The 20,822-nt window shown below is 47.9% G+C and overlaps 1 protein-coding gene and 1 pseudogene across 5 annotated transcripts in view; one reads left to right on the forward strand and one right to left on the reverse strand.

Moving 5' to 3' along the window:
* Nucleotides 1-1,989: 1,989 nt before the first annotated feature.
* LOC130889340 (preferentially expressed antigen in melanoma-like protein 1) lies at nt 1,990-13,534 on the forward strand (annotated as a pseudogene).
* Nucleotides 11,511-20,822, reverse strand: part of Elapor1 (endosome-lysosome associated apoptosis and autophagy regulator 1) — an 81,896-nt gene continuing 72,584 nt past the window's right edge. For all 5 annotated transcript variants that reach the window (XM_057793160.1, XM_057793159.1, XM_057793162.1 and 2 more), the window contains 7 exons: nt 20,242-20,422; nt 19,410-19,506; nt 18,862-18,963; nt 17,151-17,277; nt 16,893-17,071; nt 15,182-15,347; nt 11,511-14,058 (listed from right to left, as the gene is read on the reverse strand). In XM_057793160.1, coding sequence (XP_057649143.1) covers nt 13,990-14,058; nt 15,182-15,347; nt 16,893-17,071; nt 17,151-17,277; nt 18,862-18,963; nt 19,410-19,506; nt 20,242-20,422 — 921 coding nt within the window. In that variant the 3' untranslated portion in view covers nt 11,511-13,989. The remainder of the gene's footprint in view (nt 14,059-15,181; nt 15,348-16,892; nt 17,072-17,150; nt 17,278-18,861; nt 18,964-19,409; nt 19,507-20,241; nt 20,423-20,822) is intronic.

A 20,822-nucleotide genomic window follows, 5' to 3' on the forward strand; every position in this document is an offset into this window, starting at 1 on the left:
TTCACCATCTTCATTTTTCTTTTTAGACTACTAGCCCCGTTCTCCATCGAGCCTTTGCCAAGCCCACTGAAATGTAGGGCTTAATAGAGACCCCGAAGGAGGCTGAGGAGGCAGGGTGATCTTGGTGTGTCCCTTCCTGGTCTCCTGCGGTCTGGGCTACTGTTTTAGGTTTAAAGCCAGGACGAAGGGCTGTGTGTCTGGAGGTGCCTCCATGTGACAATGTACACGTCTCTTAAGTGCCTGTCATCCAGCTGGCCTTTGTAAGAAGCTGTGGCACATATTTAGGACTGAAACTGACTGGGTACTATTCCATGTTTACTGAATTCGAACTTTGTCAAGCTGCTCTGCAAACACATTCATATTATTCTTGTTTCATTGAGAAGGGGTCTCTCTATGTAGACCAGGCTGACCCGCTTCTGTGTGGGGAGTGTTGGGATTACCACCATGCTTACCCTACATACTCACCGTTACTATTTGGTTTTATTTGTTTTTTGAGACAGGGTTTCTCTGTGTAGTTTTGCAATCTGTCCTGGAACTGGCTCTGAAGACCAGGCTGATCTCGAACTCACAGAGATTGCTTGCCTCTGCCTCCTGAGAGCTGGGATTAAAGGCATGCATCACTACTACCGTTACTCTTAAAGTGAAAAAACCTCATTTGAAACTACCTCCCTTGGTTAGGTGAGGTGGTGCATGTCCATGATTCCATCCCTTGGGAGGTGGACAAGCAGGATCATGAGTTCAGGGCCAGCATGTGTCAAAAATCAAAACCCAGTCAGGCTTGGTAGCATGTGTCATCAGAGGTAGAAGCCAGCAGATCTCTGTAAAGTTAAGGCCAATCCAGTCTACATACTAAGTTCCAAGCCAGCCAGAATTATATAATAAGAACCTGTCTTAACTGGGCAGTGGTGGCTTTAATCCCAGCACTTGGGAGGCAGAGGCAGGAGGATCTCTGTGAGTTCAAGGCCAGTCCAGTCTACAGAGTGAGTTCCAGGACTGTCAGGGCTATTTCAAAAACAAACCCTGTCTCTGGGGCAAAAAATCTGTCTAAAAAACAAAGACACACAATCAAACCCCAAACCTACCACTTTTGTATAGTAGCAAACATTGACATAGTTAATATATACTAAAAAGATAAAAACCAACAGCCCCCAAAAAACCTACTCTAACCTTCTGTGTCCCATCCCATTTCTAAAACGCAACCAGAATGCTAGAAAATGAAAATCAAGTGAAAAAATTATAATGGGGATAAATGTTAAGTACAGCTACAGTCTTAGCAGAAAACATGTGAAGGCCCTCCTCAAAATGTTGAGATCACTGAAAGCCTGTGAGGGCAAGATCTGTATAAAGTATTAAAGCAGTGACAGGGGGTTCTGTGGGGTGGGGGTGGAGGGAATACCTTTGCTCCAATCCTTCATGGAAGCTGCCAATGTAATTCCAGTTATTACTTTGAAATTCTGGCCTCTCAAGAGAGAGAGAGGGAGGGAGGGAGGGAGGGAGGGAGGGAGGGAGGGAGGGAGGGAGGGAAAGAAAGAAAGAAAGAAAGAAAGAAAGAAAGAAAGAAAGAAAGAAAGAAAGAAGAAAGAAAGAAAAAGAGAATCTTTAAAAAATTCTTCTAGGGGGCTGGAAAGATGGCTCAGAGGTTAAGAGCACTGGATGCTCTTCCAGAGGTCCTGAATTCAATTCCCAACAACCACATGGTGGCTCACAACCATCTGTAATGAGATCTGGTGGCCTATTCTGGTGTGCAGGCATACATGCAGATAGAACAATCATATAATAAATCTTTTAAAGAATTCCTCTAGGCATTTTTTTACCATTAGTTTTATCATTAAATTATAACTTCTCTCTTTGGGATGGAGAGATAGCCCAGTGGTTAAGAGTGCTGGTTTCGGTCCAGAAGTTCATTGTCATACCTAGCTGACTGGGATAGAAAGCTCTCTGTCACATCTAATGCTTCTCTGGGATCTTTCTCCCTGAAGAGCCACCAAGATGAGCAGTAAGACCCTACTCACACTCCAGGTCCTGGCTGGGCAGAGCCTGCTGAGAGATGAGGCCTTGGCCAACACTGTTATAAAGAGCCTACCCGTAGTACTCATAACCACAACTGTCTAAGCAAGCCTATGGTGATAATCACGCCGAGGTCCTGAGGGCTATAGTGTCTTCCTGAACCTTCCCCCAACTCCCTCTCGGAGCTTTGAGGAGGAGAACAATCTACTTGGATCCAAGTACAAGCTGTCCTAGAAGAGATTGATAAACTGCTTATCCAGAAGGCTCACTCCAGGGAGTACAAACTGAAAGTGCTGGATTTATGGCCTGCGGGTCAGAAGAACTATTTGGGTGTGTGGCCTGCATCCATGGATGACCAGTTACCACAGACCTCAAGCGAGACTCGAGCAGCTACAGGCCATTCTAAGGCAGGAGCGAAGCAGCTCTTAAAGGTGGCAGTGGGCTTGGTTGTCCGGGATAGACCCCTTAGTTAGAGGTCCTCCTACCTCGTGCAGTGGGGGGATGGCACCAGATTTAGTCACCATCCCATTATAACAAGAGGGTCTCAGAAAAGGTGAGCCTGGAGTATGCAGAAACACTGGGCCTTCATTTCTCCTGCAATCCAGCTTTCTTGCTTAACTTGGCTCCTTACCTGGGCCACGTGAGGAACCTGTACAAGCTGTCCCTCGCCAGCATCCATGAAGATAACTTTATCTCCCCAGAGGCGAGGAGGCGTCTCATCACCAGGTTCACCCCACAGCTCCTCAAGCTGGAGTGCCTCCAGAAGCTGCAACTGGGATTAAGGGTGTACACCACCAGCATGCACCACCACCGCCCAGCTCACAGTTACTCTTAAAAAGACCTCGTTTGAAACTACCTCCCTTGGTTAGGTGAGGTGGAGCATGTCCATGATTCCATCTCTTGGGAGGTGGAGAAGCAGAATCATGAGTTCAGGGCCAGCATGTGTAAAAAAATCAAAACCCAGTCAGGCTTGGTAGCATGTGTCATCAGAGGCAGAAACCAGCAGATCTACACAACCCTTTAATCCCAGCACTCAGAAGGCAAGGGCAGGCAGATCTCTGTGAGTTCGAGGCCAAGGCCAGCCTGGTCTACAAGAGCTAGTTCCAGAAAAGGCTCCACAGAGAAACTCTGTCTCAAAAAACAAAACAAAACAAAAAAACAAACAAACAAAAAAAAACAAAACAACAAAAAAAATGCTAATCAATCATTTCTATAATTCCTGGAACCTATGGAGATTCCAGAAGACACTCAGGAGGTGAAAAAGGTTAAAGTGACAAAAATAGAGCCTGAGATGACTGTATGGAAATTAGGCCAGTGACTGGTGCTCCCCAGTGGCTGGTGCTCCCCATTCAAACTTTTTTTTTTTTTTTTTGAGAACAGAGTGTCAAACTCACTATGCATCTGAGGATGACCTTAAACTCAATGTAATCTGGCCTCCATTGCCCCACCACATCACCTCCTCCATGGCAGGAGGGTCTCAGGTCAGATACACTACAATTCATAACAGCAGCAAAGTTACAGTTCTGAAGTAGCAAGGAAATAATTTTATGGTTGGGGTCAATACAAGCTGAGGAACTGTGTTAAGGGTCTCAGCATTAGGAAGGCTGAGGGCCACTGGCTTAAGGAATAGATTCCTGAGCATCCTTGGTGTGAGGTCACATAGTTCAAGAAGGAAATATGATGAACACATCATCGGGCATTCTTAGCTGAAGGTCATGGAGCACAAATAGCAGAAATTCATACAAATAAAAGAAAATAACCTAAAATAGGTGCTTTCTCGGAACGTTCAGCGTTTCCAGGCTGAAGGGAGCAATCTGAAGCTGCGTTGCTATGGGAATTTGTCCCTGTCCCCATTAGGGGCTAAAAGAAGTCAAGGAGATCTCTCGCTTCCTGAGTAGACAGGACTGCATCTGTATACCACTCCACCAAACTAATGCCATTTACAATGAAATAATAGTTCATTGTTCATTGATTTATTTAGCCAGATGTGTACGGCTGCCAAAAGAATTCCAGCCAGCAGGAAATAGCCAGTGTCGCTACAGTGAGTAATTCTGCCAGAAACAAATGTGGCAGGACAGCTTCCCATAATCCTAGTTCTCGAGAGACCTAAGAAGAGGATGGTAAATTAGAGTCAGCCTGGGCTACACAGTAAGCGTCTAAGCTAGCCTATATAGCAAGATTCTATCTCACAAGTAATAAAATGGACAATATAATATAGCAAATTTAGCTCCAGAGTGATAATCTGAAGCCATAACCCCTTACAGTCATTTCTACAGCCATTATTGTCACCAATAGCTAGCTTTTGGATTCAGCCGGGACTCGAGGGTTTAAGAACCCTCAACCAGGCCACTCTGATGCCTTTCTTCAGCTTCTCTTTACTTTGTGTTCCTTTTCCTTTCCTGGATTTAGAGCGGGATTCCTCCGTGTTTGACAGACAGGCCCAATCCTGTCCCTCTGCCGCTAGAACGCCCACTGCCTACCAACTCCAGAAATGCCCTTCTCTCTCTCTTTTTCACACAGCCTGCTCTCCTTCCTTGTCCTGGAGCCTTCTACACACAAGCTCCTTTGACTTGGAATTCTCTTCCCTTTCTTTGTGACAACTATACTTCTCCTTCTCCCGGGAAACCCTCTCCAGCACCCTCTCTCCTGTCTCCCAGGTTGGTTAGGAACGTTTCCCAAGACATTTGGGTTTTATTTTTTAAGGTGTGTGTGTGTGTGTGTGTGTGTGTGTGTGTGTGTGTGCCGCGCGCGCATGCTCCTCTGTAGCCAGGACTGGGTACTGGATCCCCTGGAGCTGGAGTTATATATGTTCTTGAGACACTTGATGGAGGTCTGGGACGCAAAGCATGGCTCTTTGGTAGAGCAGTGAGTGAGGCTCTCAGCCACCGAGACCGTCTTTCCAGCCCACATGCTAGTTCCTTTGTTTGGTTTTTGAGGCAAGGTCTCTTTCCAGGATCCTGGCTGTCCTGGTACTCTCTATGTGGACCAGCATGGCTTCAAACTCACAAAGATTCGTCTGCTTCTGCTTTCCGAGAGCTGGGATTAAAGGCAAGTGCCACATGCTCACTTGGCTCCATGTTAGTTTTTATTGTGCTGTTCCCAGAGTCATTCCAGTGCTGGGTTTCCCCATCCCCTTCTCTCAGGGAGACCTGTAACAAAGGAGGAGGCTGCTCCCCCTGGGTGGCTCAAAAGGAATTGTGAGATTCCCTGGATCAAGGAAAGCTATCAGACCTGGGGGTGGGGGAGCTGAGCCAGCCTTTCCCTCAGACAGAATTGGGGTGACAAGCCAATACTCCTGCCATACTACACCATGTAAGAAGGTGCACTTTATGTGGGGCTGTGAGCTTTTTAATTAAAAATAAATTAGTTGAACAGGGTCTCGTTCTATAGCCCACACCGGCCTGGAACATGCTGTCTTTGAATTCATAGCAAATCTCTACTTGAAAAGTTTCTGCATCCCCATAAGCCTCTCTGCTGATGCGATAATTCAAATCAGACCAAATCAAGCCGAATTAGAAAAAAAAATGTTTAATGAATACCAATGCTCCTGGGTGGCTTTCCAGCCCCCCAGAAGAGATAGGGAAGGAAGATCAGAAAACCATGTGTTTCTTCTGGGGAGGGGGGTGCAGTTTAAATGCATCTCTGGGGAGGGATCATCGTTTGGCGGGCTTTCTTGGGGGCGGAGTCTGAACTGAGGAAACTCCCAGAGGAGGGGGCATGGGGTGGACCTCCTACTGGAACACTACCCACTAATCACTGAATGCTAAGACTACAGTCACAAGTCACCACATTCCATTAGCTGGTTTTCTTTGCTGTTGTTTCAGTTTGGGTATTATTTTATTTTTATTTTTGTTTGAGACAGGGTTTCTCTGTAGCTTTGGAGCCTATCTTGTAGACCAGGCTGGCCTCGAACTCACAAGAGATCTGCCTGCCCTGCCTCCCGAGTGCTGGGATTAAAGGTGTGTGCCACCACTGCCTGACTACTTTGGGTTTTTAATTGAGGTATTGAGACAGTTTCACTCTGTAACAGAGGTTGACCTCCAACTCACATCAATCCTCTTACCTCAGCCGCCCAGGTGCTGGGACAACCACAGCCAGCTTTTGTTCAATGTGTGGGGTGGAGTATCATTATACAGCCAAGGGTGACTACACCTAGTTTTATGGTACTGGGAATTGAACCTCGGGCTTCCAGTATGCTGGCAAGCACTTTTATCAACTGAGCTGCATTCTCAGCCTTTAAATGTCTTCTTTAGGTTTAGACAAAGCTGTTAGCTCGGTGGTGACATGCACCTTTGGTACTAGCACTCAGGAGGCAGATCTGTGAGTTCAAAGCCAGCCCAGTCTACAGAGTGAGTTCTGGGACAATAAGGGCTACACAGAGAAACCACGTCTCAAAAAACAAATAAAAAGAAAAAAATTTAGACAAAGGAGTAAGTTATCTTCTCTGGACACTCTTCTTTGTCAGTGACAGGAAGAAGAGAGGAGCTTAGGCCAGGAGGGAGGAAATACCACCAAGGAGTACTGCAGGAGGATGGATTGCTCCTGCGAGAGCAGAGGAGGGTGCTGGGAACCTGCTGGCCAGGCCCACAGTTACTGGAATTTCTTTCTAGGTCCTAAGAGGAACAGTGCGTGCCTGCCTCTAGGCTTTTCTGAGAACAGGCAACATCATCAAAGCATTTAATCTGGGCTTAACAGATAACAATTCGTTCCCTTCTCTACTGCTTAGAGTTTTCATTTTATCCCACAGGGAGGAGTATATTTGAAATATTTAACTGCCAGGACCACCAGCTACAGTGTACTGCTGCAGAAATGAAGATATTCTAAAGGGCACTGGGACAATGTAGCCCTCAATCTCACTGTGAAACGAAGGACCCGAAAGCAGGAATTTGCCCAGGAACCCCACACTGAGAAAGAAAGGGGAAGTCTGGAAAGAGATCTCCCAGACGTCAAAGAACTTGACAGCGCACCTGGCTGAGCCGGAAGCCCACATGGTGGGCAGGAGCACACCTTTCCTGGGGCCGCTTAGCTGTGTGCACCTTCAGCCCTCTATTTAAACTTAGATTTCACTTCAGGACCCTGAAGACAGACTTGGAGAGCTCCCTGGATCCCTTTGTCCCTCTTTCCAATGTGGTCATATTGAGTAAATCTTTTTCTGCTTCCCACTTTTTTGTTTTGTTTTGTCCTGGAACTCCTATGTAGACCAGGCTGGCCTTGAACTCACAGAGATCGCCTGCCTCTGCCTCCAGAGTGCTGGGATTAAAGGTGTGCACCACCACACCTGACTCTGCTTCTCATTTTTGTTTGAGATAAGGTTTCCCTGTGTAGCCCTGGAACTCACTTTGTAGACCAGGCTGGTGATCTAACCCTTTCTCAGAGGCCTGCCTGCTTCTGCCTCTGCTGCTTTTCACCTTTAATCTGGCTCTTTAAACTGTCCTACCGAGGATGGCCAGACCTCAGCACCTGAGTTGGGATCAAGTTGTGACCCAAGTTCGGTAATAGCATCACCTAGGCAAAACAGAAGTGGGTCACACAGCTTGTCCTGCCTACCAAGGAAGTCACGAGAATTTTGCTCATTTGAAGGGCACAGGAGTCAGAAAAAGGACGCGAAAGCAAACACAGTGGTGGGCACCTATAATTCCAGCACTCGGCGAGCAAGGGTAGAAGAATCTTAAGTGTGAGGCTAGCTTGGAACGCACAGCGAGTTCAAGACTAACCTGGAGCTGTATACTGGGCCCTTGCTTCAGAAAAACAAAACAAAACAAAAACAAGCAACCGGGCAAGATGGCCTAGTAGGGAAAGGCCTGCTGTTGTATGGAACGGTGGGCTGCGTCCCGCCACCCGGCTAGCTTTACCCGAAATAATTACACAGAAACTGTATTCTTTTAAACACTGCTTGGCCCATTAGTTCCAGCCTCTTATTGGCTAATTCTCACATCTCAATTAACCCATTTCTAATAATCTGTGTAGCACCACAAGATGGTGGCTTACCAGGAAGATCTTAACCTGTGTCTGTCTCTGGTGGGAGAATCATGGCGACTGCCTGACTCGGCTTCTTTCTCCCAGCATTCTGTTCTGTCTACTCCACCTACCTAAATTCTGCCCTATCAGGCCAAGCAGTTTTCTTTATTAATTAACCAATGAAAGCAACAGATAGACAAATGACACTCCCACATCAGCCTGCCACTAAGCCTGATGATCTGCGTTCAAGCCCAGGGACCCATAGAGTGGAAAAAGAGAACCAATCCCTACAAACTGTCCTCTAACATCCACAGGTGTTGCCTGGCGGATTGAGAACCCATGCCCCACTGGTCCTAGGGCAGGGTCTTTTCTCTACCAGATAAAGGATTAGAAAGCAGGAAAAATCTCAAGCACAGCAAGCAGAGAAATCTCAGACAGCAAACAGAATCACCTGGTAAAGACAGACTTTCGCTGGGCGGTACTGGTGCACACCTTTAATCCCAGCACTCGGGAGGCAGAGGCAGGTGGATCTTTGTGAGTTTGAGGCCAGCCTGGTCTACAAGCACTAGTTCCAGGACAGCAAAAAAGACTTTTACTACCTACAAAGGCACACAGAAGACCCTCTACAAAGCAGGGTGAAGCCAAAACTTGGTCTGTCCTTGAGGGAGTGGAGTGAGGGGAGGGGCTGAGAGGGGAGTGGGGCTGGCCTGGTTGGAACAAAGATAGGGAAACAGGTCCAGGTATGCCTCCTGGTCTGGCCTTAAACTTGTTGGCTGGATCTACAGGATGGAGGCCCTTCTGGCAGGATAAAAGACCCTTCAGGCCTTTGATTTTAAGCTACCAAGCTTTGGGGTCTCAGGTCAGGAAGGCCAAGAAGAAGCCAGCCATCTTGGAAGTTCAGCATCTTTTTTTTTTTTTTTTTTTTTTTGGTTTTTCGAGACAAGATTTCTCTGTGGTTTTGGAGCCTGTCCTGGAACTAGCTCTTGTAGACCAAGCTGGTCTCTAACTCACAGAGATCTACCTGCCTCTGCCTCCCGAGTGCTGGGATTAAAGGCGTGCGCCACCACCGCCCGGCGAAGTTCAGCATCTTTATTATCTAGTCATGGTCCCTCTCAGCGAATGGAAAGCGGGTGGCTCAGGAGTTAAGGTCATTCTTGGCTCAGTTCAGACCCAACCTGGAACATATGAGATCCTATCTCACAACACAGCAGCAGCAAGGTGTCCTCCTTTGCAACACTACAAGATGATCTTTCTTACTTTTCTTTTTTTTTTGGTTTTTCGAGACAGGGTCTCTATGTGTAGCCCTGGCTGTCCTGGAACTAGCTGTGTAGACTAGGCTGGTCTCAAACTCACAGAGATCAGCCTGAAATGGATTACTAAAAATATGCTGCAGGTCCCGAGTGGGGGCAGGCAGTTGGCAGTGGGTTCCAAGAGCAGTCAGTCCCAGGCAAGGATGGCACAGGCTACTGGTACCCTGCAAGCAGGAAGGAAGAGCTGCCTGCCTCAGACGACAGGGGGGAGGGGGCGTGGCTTGTCTCTTAGACAGAACAGCTCATTACACTGCCTGCCTCTGACTCCTGAATGCTGGGATTAAAGGCATGCACAACCACTGCCCGGCAAGTATTTCTTCCTTTAAACACGAGTTTTAATTATCTATATAACAGAGTGTGAAGTATGAATTTAGTGTTGGAAGTATGTTTAAAATAATCATAACCTTGAAATTGCTGAGAATTTCTGGAAACACTGTTTAGTGTTCCTGAATCTCAAAGAGTAACCTGCAAGAAATTTGAAAACTTGCTTCTATTTACTGTATAACGCTAAAATGTATCATTGGTGCTGAATAAATATACTTTGTATTTTGTAACAAAAAACAAAACAAAACAAAATACAGGATGAGGCCAGAGAGATGGCTTTGCAGCGAAGAGCACTGGCTGCTCTACCAGAGGGCCTGGGTTCAATTCCCAACGGGCACATGTTGGCTAGCAACCGTTGGAAACTCCAGTCCCAGGAGATCTGACACCTCTTCCTGCCCACCGCAGGTTTCAGGCATACATGTGATGCACAAACATGCATGCAGACTAAACATGTATTCACATACAAAGTAAGTGAATGAAGATTTCAATGCACACACAGCAACATGACAGACCTAGCCGGGCGGTGGTGGCGCACGCCTTTAATCCCAGCACTTGGGAGGCAGAGGCAGGTGAATCTCTGTGAGTTCGAGACCAGCCTGGTCTACAAGAGCTAGTTCCAGGACAGGCTCCAAAGCCACAGAGAAACCCTGTCTCGAAAAACCAAAAAAAAAAAAAACAAAAAAACAAAAAAAAAACCAAACAAAAAATACATGACATGGGCTGGAGAGATGGCTCAGAGGTTAAGAGCACTGAGTGCTCTTCCAGAGGTCCTAAGTTCAATTCCCAGCAATCACGTGGTGGCTCACAACCATCTATAACAAGATTTGGTGCCCTCTTCTGATTGTGGTTATACATGCTAGAACTCTGTCCACATAATAAATATTTAAAATAAAGATGCCCAACTTATGGGACATAAAAATAACATGGCAGATCTATACATACACATAAAACCAAAACACACAGTCACGCATGTGCTATTGCCATGAGTTTGAGGCCAGCCTGGGCTACATAATGAATTCTAGCCAGCCTGAGCTACATACAGTGTCTCAAAAACAAACCAAGCCGAACAAAGCCAAAACAAAAAGGAGGGAGGAAGGAAGAGGAAGAGGATATAAAAGACTCTAAAGACAGGCCTTGGTAGCACACGCCTTTTGTCCTAACACTGGGAGGCAGAGGCAGGTGGATCTTGAGGCCGGCCTGGTCTATAGTGAGTTCTAGGATAGCCAGGACTACATAGATAGACCCTCTCTTGAAAACCCAGGAAAAAAAGGCTCTAATGACAGATGAGTGGAAGGGGCTGGAGGAGGAAAAACTTGTTGGATGCCAAAGATTCCCCCTCCCGCCCCAGCCAAAGACCAATGTAGAACATTCATGCCGTATAAAATTCAGGTTCAAATGCCTGTGGCAGTCTAAACTTGTGGGGGTACAGTTCTGGGGTCTCAGCGTACACAACTAGAGGGAAAGAAAGAGCAGAATCAGAAAAACCCAGCCGCCCCAGGAAATGATAGGTCTGTAATATCTCTAGAACTTTATCCACTTCTAGTTTGTAATAATCCTCTTCCTACCAGGAGAAGCTAAGTTCTTCTGTGTTTGTGGAAGCCTTGTGTGGCTGGCTGATGTCACGCGAGAGAAGCCTGACTGGGGAAGGGACCTAACACGCTGTCTTTTACGTGTGAGGTCGTTGTCCCTCACCCAATCTTGGTACAGAAAATGAGGCGTTTGGCATTAATTCCTCAGTAGGTGGCAAGAACGATCCAGCCTTCATCCTGCATATTGGTCTGAAGTCTGTGCTCCTTTCTCTGACTTCACGTCAAAGACACCTTTTCCCGCTCACCTGTCCAGCCACCCACACCCATAATTCAAGAGAGACAGCTCAAAAGATATGTTTTTATTTTTTTTTAAAAAAGGCATGCAACATCCATCCCTAACAAACTATAAATGCTTGGGAGACAGAATAAAAAGGAAATCCGACCCGTCCTGACGAGACACCAATAGGATTTCACAAAACTGAAAAATCTTTTACAAAGCTTTTGTTGTATAAATATAGTCAATCTTAGCTTTGCTATGGAGTCAGACAAAAAAAGGTCTTGATGACATAAGAAATCCCCTGGTCCTTTGATATACCATAATCTTTGTTTGCATTCCCAGCCAAATACAAGGATAACGATAGGATGGAATTGTGTATTTTAGGACTCGAGATATCCATAAGGAATTTAAACACTGTTTCCTGAGCTAATGCTCTGCCCCTAAAGCTTGTGCAAATGACCCCAGCCCTGGCTCGAGGGCTGATGTGTTCTAAACTGTGTTCATTGTCACTGATGTGGCTCACTAGTAGACTACTTTGCCTGACACGTGAGAAGCCCTGGGTTTCATCTGCAGCAAAGAAAACTAAAATCGATATACCCAAAGTCACTGAATTGGGGGCCTTGGAAGGGTGACTTGCACAGTATGTACATTATGTTAATAGAGATGCTGAAATTGTCTGAGGCTGCTAGCTGCTAGATAAACAACAGGTGACCCCTTCCTTCAGTGCTCATCAAATCAGTGTGGTCTGAGGATGCTTGGGTGGGGGCCCCACTCAATTCCAGACACCCACAGAGATGAACCTTTTCCTACATCTTGAAGAGCAGTCTAACTATCTCCTGTGATCTCCATCACTGGAAGCAGCCATTCCACAAGGAGCAGAAGCCCAAGGGGCTTCAGGAGACTGGCTGTGAGCTCATGGCCTGTGGGTACATATCCACGCAGGACTATCCCAGCATGGTCAACGTCCTGAGATCACACAATGAGGGACAGCTTGGGGGGGGGGGGGTCAAAGGAAAGTTTCTACTTGCACCTGGTCACCGTGGATGCCTTTGACGGTCAGAAGCCACGGCATAGCTTCATTTCTTTCTGACCCTTCGAAACCATCGCCAGGGCAGCCACGGATAACCGCATGAGCAAGCGGCCGACAAACCACTTGGAAATGCTGCCCTGTCCTGTGCCAACTGCCTGTCACTGGGGAAAGGGGCACAGGTGCAGACCATGGGGCAACTGGGACTCAACCAAGAGACGGTCATTCTGGCATGGGATGAAAGAGGTAGAATTCTCAGGACTAGGAGGAAAAAATTAGCTGGAAGTTCTAGATACTTCATCGGTTATAGCTGGAGTAAAAGGGAGGAAAGGGGAGAGGAAACCACCCTACCTGTGAGTCGGTAACTAGTCTACTCACCTTTCAAAGGAGTGTTACCGGAAGTGGAAGCCAGGAGTCTTTTAGATTTTTAGCACACAAATGAAATGAGAACAGGACAGAGGCTTGGGGGTGACAAGTGCCTTGGCCAGGTGCAGACCTTGTAAAGCATCCCTGCTCTTCCTTCCTGATGATTGGACCGCATCTGCCTTACATGCAGCCCCTTTCTGGTCAATCTAGAGGTTAGTAACTCTGTAACCTAGCAGACATCATGGCCATAGCTGATCCATGCCATTGTGTGCCCGAGTCCCTAGTGCTACCCCATTAAAACACTGGTCTCCCATGTTCTTTCCAAATAAGATGTTCCTTCCCGTGATGCCCTAGGCCTTGAGGACTGAGGCGCCCACAGATGGGCGTTTCCCAGTGGAGCCAACAGAAGATAAAGCTGGACTTACCTGGTTCTTTCTCATGCCCTAAGGACGTGGAAAGAACATTCTAAAACATCAGTTGTGGGAACAGGTCTACAAGGGCTTTGGGCAAGTTCTTGATAAACAATCTCCTCTGTCATTAGTGAAAATATTTATCGTTTAAGAGAAGGAAATGAGGTTTCAGGTTATAAAATAGAACAAGCAAAACCCCTTCTTTCTTGCCTTTCTTTGTGTTTTTTCCGGTCTCTCGTGACACAGGCTTCAACTCACCTTGCCCTCAGACTGTCCGCGACTCCCTGTTCAAGCTCATTACTCAGAATGAACCCAGGCCACTGTGAAGACCATCCGTCAGCCTCCCCTCACCCACAGCCTCTCTCCTAAAGAGACCGCGAGTCGAAGGCCTTTATCTGACCGAGAGAACTCTCAGCTGTTCCTGCCCTCAAACAGGAGGCCACAGGTCAATTCTATCCTTCAAAGAGAACTCTTTTCACTCGAGAGCTGTAAGAATTATGGGCGGATGAGTGTAACTCCAGTGAGTGGGCTGTTTCAGGAGACAAGATGCGAGCAAGGAAACCATACACAAAGTGTGGGTATATTTGGTCAGTTTGAGGCAAGCAGAGAGAAAGGTTTGGGTATGCTATAAAAAACAAGGGTCTGAAATCCAAACTTCTGATAAGGCCACAATGAGGAGATTCCCAGCAGTGGGGAGTCCAGGATGCTGGCACCTACGTTGCCACAGGCCTGCAGGGTGATGCGCCCAGGTGAGAGGCAGGCGAGGCAGGGCCTGCGCCTCTCACAGGTCCATGTCTGGGCCTCCTGAAGATGTCTTCAGCGGCACCGAGTCAAATCCATCAGGAGTCCTCTGAAAGAGAGACGGGTGACAGGAGCTGGCTGCTGCACAGGGGCAAATTAGGGGACAAAGAAGAGAAACGGAAAACAGGTGACAGAAGGAACCCTCCGGACTTCCTGCTCTCTGGGGCTTTGTGGGAACATAGGAACAAGCATGAGTTGTCTTCTGCTCCTCCCGCTGCCTACAGGCTCAGAGAAGAAGAAAATCCTGGCTCCTGGTTTGCATCGTTGCATCCCAGACGGACCCAAGGGGTCTGTCTCCAGAATGCCTATGCTCGCACTGGTTGGAAGGGAAAATCATCAAGAGCAAAGTGGGCCGCGGGAATCACCCTGACCAGTCGGCACAAAGGATTAGACGCAGGCATTGGACACCTACTGCCACCCCTTCTTCAACACCCTTCCCGCCCCCTCCCGTCCTCTTATCCCGCCTGCCCCACCCACACCTGTTTGAAAGCCTCCCTTGTGCAGCAGTCAGGTGTGTGTTCAGCCCCGGAGGAATTGTTTGGGTGCCCTCTGCTGGCCCTACGCCCAGAGACGGTGGTGTCTATGTTGCGTTTATGAGCTTCACACTCACCAAACCCACCCACACAGAGCCAGCCAGCCAACCCAGTTCAGAATTACATACCGGGCGGGCGCAGTTTAGACTTGGCTATGACTCAGCCCCTCGGGACGGGGCCCACACACTGTGGGGATAGCACCCTCCACTGGATAAAGGCTCTGAGAGCCTTGTTTCTATCGGAAATTGATTGAACCTGGAGACGGCCTCCCCTTCACTCAAAAAAACAAATAACTTCTCTCTCTCTCCTCTCTCTCTCCCCCGCTCTCTGGGTGTGTGTGTGTGTGTGTTTAAAATGATCACACAGGGACTGTTCAATACTCTTTCTGGAAGCTAAAAGGTCCTAACAATCTATCTACTAGAATACACAGAAGGAAGGAGCGGGGTGAAGCCTTGGTCCCAGGGAAGAGAGTATTGACATGAAGACAGAAGGAAGAAGGTGGTGTTTCTTGGAGAGGCTAGGACAGTGCTGGGAGCTGGGACCAGAGCACGGATCTTAAATGGAGCAGGGCCACTCAGTGTTCCAGTGTCATCTCCACCCCTCTAGCCGACCCTCAGTTCACTTCCAGTCCCTCTCTACCTTAGAGGTAAAGGATTTGATCTTCCCAAAGAGTGTCTTCTTGCTGGTAAAGATGAGATCGTCTTCCACGTCCTCTCCTTCCATGATGGCACAACTGTCGGCTGCTGGCAGGTCGCAGTCTTTGAGGGTAGCATTCATGACCAGTTTGGAGTATTTGTATTCCAGTCTGTGAAACAAGGAAGAGGAAGAGGCAAGATACGGGAATGTAGGAGTGAGGGGGACGATTGGGTAACAAACAGATAGCCCCCTCCCCTGTCATGAAGGGAATGATTGGGCTATAAAATGATAGCCCCCCTCCCGTCATAGGTAAGGAAACAGAAGTCTTGCAAAAGGGTATGAAGGATAGATGAACAGAAGGAATCTCGGCTTTTTCTTTTTCTTTCTTTTTCTTTTTTAGTTTTTAGAGACAAGGTTTCTCTGTGTAGCATTTGGAACCTGATGGAGGAAGGCCATTGATTAAATAATAAAGAAACTGCTTGGCCCTCATAGGTTAGAACATAGGTGGGTGGAGTAAACAGAACAGAATGCTGGGAGGAAGAGGAAGTGAGCTCAGACGCCATGCTCCCCTCTCCCGGGCAGATGCAGGGCAGCTCCTCTCAGAGGCAGACGCGATGAAGTAAGCCGCCAGGTCAGACATGCTGAATCTTTCCCGGTAAGACTGGTGCTACACAGATTATTAGAGATGGGTTGATCGGGATATGAGAATTAGCCAGTAAGGGCTAGAGCTAATGGGCCAAGCAGTGTTTAAAAGAATACAGTTTGTGTGCTGTTATTTTGGGGCATAAGCTAGCCAGGCGGCCCAGGAGCTGGGGCAGCAGGAACGCAGCCCACAGCTCCCACTACAGGAACCTGTCCTGGAATTTGCTCTGTAGACCAGGCTGGGCTTGAACTCACAGAGATCCCCCTGCCTCTGCCTCCCAAGTGCTGGGATTAAAGGCGTGCACCACCATCGCCCGGCTTGGTTTTTTTTTTCTTTAAGGTCAGTTGTTTCTCAAAACAGAAATATTGAAATTATAAAGTCATGCCTTCTTTTTGGTTTTTATGAGACAGGGTTTCTTATAGCCCAGGCTGGCCTGGAACTCATATGTAAATGTAACTGGAGGATGACCCTAAGCTCTGACCTCTTGCTTCTACCTCCCAAGTGTTGGGATTACCAGCATGTAACCCTATACCTTGTCTTTGCATTGCTAATAAAAACAACAAATTAAAAACATTGTCCTTTTTTTGTTGGATTTTTAAATCCTGGTCTCTTGCATGCTAGGCAAGCACTGTCATTGATCTACAACCTCAGCCCAAGGATATTCCTTTACTCCTTCCTTCCTTCCTTCCTTCCTTCCTTCCTTCCTTCCTTCCTTCCTTCCTTCCTTCCCTCCCTCCCTCCCTCCCTCCCTCCCTCCCTCCTTCCCTCTCTCTCTTTCTTTCTTTTTGAGACAGAGCCTCATTATGCAAACCAGGCTGGCTTCAAACTCACAGAGGTTTACTTGTCTCTCCCTCCTAAATACAGGCATTAAAGACCTGCTGGCTTGGTTTTTCATAGCCATCCCTGCTCGAGAATGAAGGCCTACAATGGATGAGAGTCTTTAAAAGCCTCTGGCCAATCACAGGGTCAATTACCAACTCCAAAGAAAATTCTCACTAACATCCTCAGATGCTTTTTCTGCTCAAGGGTCCAACCCTGGCTTCCCCCAGACTCCAACCCCCCACCATGTACTTTTGATTCTTCTTCCAAAAGTAGCAGGTCAGGACGATGAGCAGGATGGCGGTGCAGGTGCCAGCAGAGATGCCCACTTTTAGCCAGAAATCTATTGTCTTGCAGATGGTGACTCTCTGCTCAGGCAGGGAGATGCCCCCGGAACACATCTTTGGTTCCCGCCACATGTAAGTCGTCTTCTGTTGGTGAGAAAAAATGGGGACCTCAGAACTCGTCATCTCTCCTCTCCAGGATGTCCCCAAGCAGAGGGTGACCTACCTGAATCCCAGCCACACAACTGCTCACAAAAGTGTGATAGTCGGAGGCTGAGCAGAGTGGACAAGCAGCCACACTCTCCCATAGGAAGTGGAAGTTACAGCCGTCGCAGGTCCCATCGGAGCACATGCTAGCGAAACAGAAAGGGGATGACGTTGCCGCGTGATGGGTTGGTGGAAGGTCTGGTTGGATGCCTGTTTCACTTCTTGCCTAATTCATCTCCTCTCTCCCCAAAATCCTTCCCTCAACCTGTCCGTGGCTCAGGTGTTCCCTCTTTCCCTCCCTCTTTCCTCCCTCCCTCTCTTCTTTCTGAGACAGGGTCTCACTTTTGAGTTCAAACAGGTCTTAAGCACACAGCAGTGCCATGTCTTGGCCTCCCACATGCTGGAAATGTACGGATAGCTACCATGACCAGCTTGTGAGTTTGGTCTCCAGTTTCCCCACCTGTTTCTGCTGACGTCAAATGAGAGCTCACTTTAAGATGTCTGCGTCTAGCACACTCCCAACCCCTAAAGGATTCCTGTCCTCCCCGTGGACATTTTACAATGACCACTTTTCTACAGCTCCCTGGTGGAGGGACTGTAGTTGAGATGGAGTTCAGGCATAGACGTGTGCTGTGCATATTCATGTATGACCTGTGAAGGTCAGAGGTCAACCTTGGGTGTTGTTCCTCAGGAGATGTCCACTTTGTTTTGGGGGATAAGGTCTTTAACTGGGACGTGGGGCATGCGGATGTGGGGAGGTTGGCTGGCCAGTGATCTCCGGAGATCCACCTGTCTCCAGCTCTCCAGTACTGCGAGCCCAAGTGTGACACCATGCCTAGCATCTTACCTAGCATGTTAGGGGCTAGGGAGCGCACTTAGGTCTTCATGCTTATGCACTGAGCACTTTCCCTACGGAGCTATTTCCTCAGCCCCTGGTTTGTCTGTTGGGGGGCTGAGGGATGCTGTTCTGTTTTGTTTTTGAAGGTGGCATCTCCTGTGACCCAGGTTGCCTTGAATTCACTAGGTAGTTGAGAGCAACCTCAACTGGGGCACAGACTGTGGTCTTCATGTAGAGAGAGTGAGGGCAAGGGAGATCTATCTGGGGTGAGGCCAATGCACTGGCCTAGACAAAATAAATAAATAAAATAAAATAATAAAAAAGGGCCTCCTTTAGCGAAGGGAAGTCTATGGAGATCCTTCGTATTTCTCCCAGCCCCAGTGCATAATGGCCCCAGTAATATGCAAAAATGTCTTGGTCCTTCTGTCCCTCCCTTCCAAGTTCTGCAATTACAGGCATGCACTCACAGGCCTGGTTTCTGGATTAGCTCTGTACTTTGCTGAGTGTGATATTCACATTGGTAAGGAACCTTTCTTTCTCCTTGCAGATCATCCGATGGTAAGGAAGCTCTTCTCTGCTTCCACATCATCCGCAGATCAAAATATCCTGTCCCCTCCCCTGCTTTGAGACAAGGTCTCACCGCGTCACCCTAGTGGCCTGAAATTTGACACGCAGACCAAGCTGGTGTCCAACTCAGAGATCCACCTGCCTCTGCCTCCCAAGTGCTGGGATTATTTTTTATTTTGAGTTAAGAGATCTAGGGGCCATGACTGTTCCCAAGGGCCCATGAATGTCTCTACAATGATTTTTCCCCCTTTTAAATAATCTTCGGGCCTTGGGATGGAATGAGTCCAAGGCTGTGGCTAGTGTTGCCTCCCTGCCCGGGGATTACCTGGGGAGCCGCAGGGTGCCCGGAGCAGCTTTCATGGGGTTGCACCTGAGGCGGATAGTAGTTGATCTTCCGGAACTGCAGGACTGGGTCACATCGTTGGATCTACGGTGAAAGCCAAAAGCATGAAGGAAGGAATTGTGCCACTGTAATTGGGGAGCCATTATATGGAGTCAACATGGGGTGATCCTTCACTGGCCAAGTAAGACCTCAGGTGCTAGCTCGACAAATAGGGAAGGCCAAACTTTGGTCTTTACATGGAGGGAGTGGGGACCAGGGAGATCTAGTCAAGCGGGCAATGCATGGACCTCCTTCAGGAAGAGATGTCTGTGGAGATCCTCCATATTTCTCCCCGCCCCAGTGCCTAATAACCCCAGTAAAATGCGAAAGGCCCAGGTCAAGTTACAGCCAGCATTTACTCTGATGACTAGGAGCCCTAGCCCTCAGACCTGCTCAGACTTGACAAGTAGGAGGTGGATAGAGAGGGAGGGGTGCAGATTTGTGGGAGAGTCCAAGGTTTCACTGGCCTCACCCTGGTCTCTCATCCTCACCTGAAAAAGAAGACTACGTCCGGGAGCCCTGAGGTCTCTGGGTGGAAGAGTTCAGCTGGGGAGACGATTCCTTCCAAAGTCATGTCTGTCGACACTCCTGTCAAATCAGAGCTCCCAATTAGCTCTCTCTCTAGCATTAACTGGCAGCTACTTCAGTGCTCTCAAGGGCTGTCAACCACCGACCTGCATTTCATCATATCACCGAGTAGCTCACACAAAAGTGAACCCAAGGCTGAGCAGAGCGGCCAGGGGCACGTGGAGTGGAGTTGAAAACAAAGGGCTGTGTGCATTTCAGTCTCACATTCTCTAACACACACACAAACACACAGAGACACACAAACAAACATACACACACAGGAAGACACAGAAACAAACACACATACAAACACACATATACACAGACAGAGGCACACAAGCAAACACACATATACACATCGAGACATACAAACAAACATACACATACACACAGGGAGACACAGAAACAAACATACACACAAACATGCACAGAGACATAAACGAACACACATACACAAAAAGACACACACACTCTCACAGACACACACACATACAAACACAGACAGTGAGTGATAAAGAGACACACATATATACATAAACACACAGAGAGACACACAGAGACATACACATACACACAGACACAGAGACACACACACACAAAGACATATGGACACACAAAACAGACACACACACACAGAGACAAATAAGACACACACAGAGAGACACAGACACATGGGCACACAAACACAGACTCAGAGAGAGACACATACACAACCACACACACACACACGGTTAACCAAATCTGGAGGTTACTCACCAACAAGTCGGTCAGCAAGACTGACCGGCTGTGAAGACACCCCGGCCTTGTAGCCTGTCACCTCTGAGGGGATGATGACCACCTGGCAGACATAGGCTGTGATGGACTTGGAGAAACCAGCCTCACCATCAGGGATCCGGATATCAGTGACATTGTCTGTGCACACAGCCATTTTTTTCCCCTAGTAGGGAAATGTGGGGAAAAGCATACGGTCATAGACAAGTACCAAAAGGGACTTTTTAAAAAAAACACCTAAGAGTTAAGCTTTCCCATCAGGTGTTACAGTAGAATGGCGCTAACAAGAAGACCGAAGGCAGAGGAGGGGCTGGGGACGGTAAAGATAAGGTCAGTGTTCCAGTTTCTGGACCCTAGTCCCGAAGTCTCCAGCCTGCTTCCTTAGGTCACCTAGACTGTGGTGGCAGCAGCTGCTTTGGAGTGCTAACCAGCTGGTTAAGGGTCCTTCTGTATCTGGATCCATACTCTGCACAGAAGCTGAGTTATGTAACGATTCCTGAAGCCAGTGACGTTTACTGGACCACCTGAGATGACTGATGCCCCCTTCCTGTCTCCCTTGGTTCAGC

Source organism: Chionomys nivalis, chromosome 18, assembly GCF_950005125.1.
Source record: "Chionomys nivalis chromosome 18, mChiNiv1.1, whole genome shotgun sequence".
Classification (NCBI taxonomy): Eukaryota; Metazoa; Chordata; class Mammalia; order Rodentia; family Cricetidae; genus Chionomys; species Chionomys nivalis.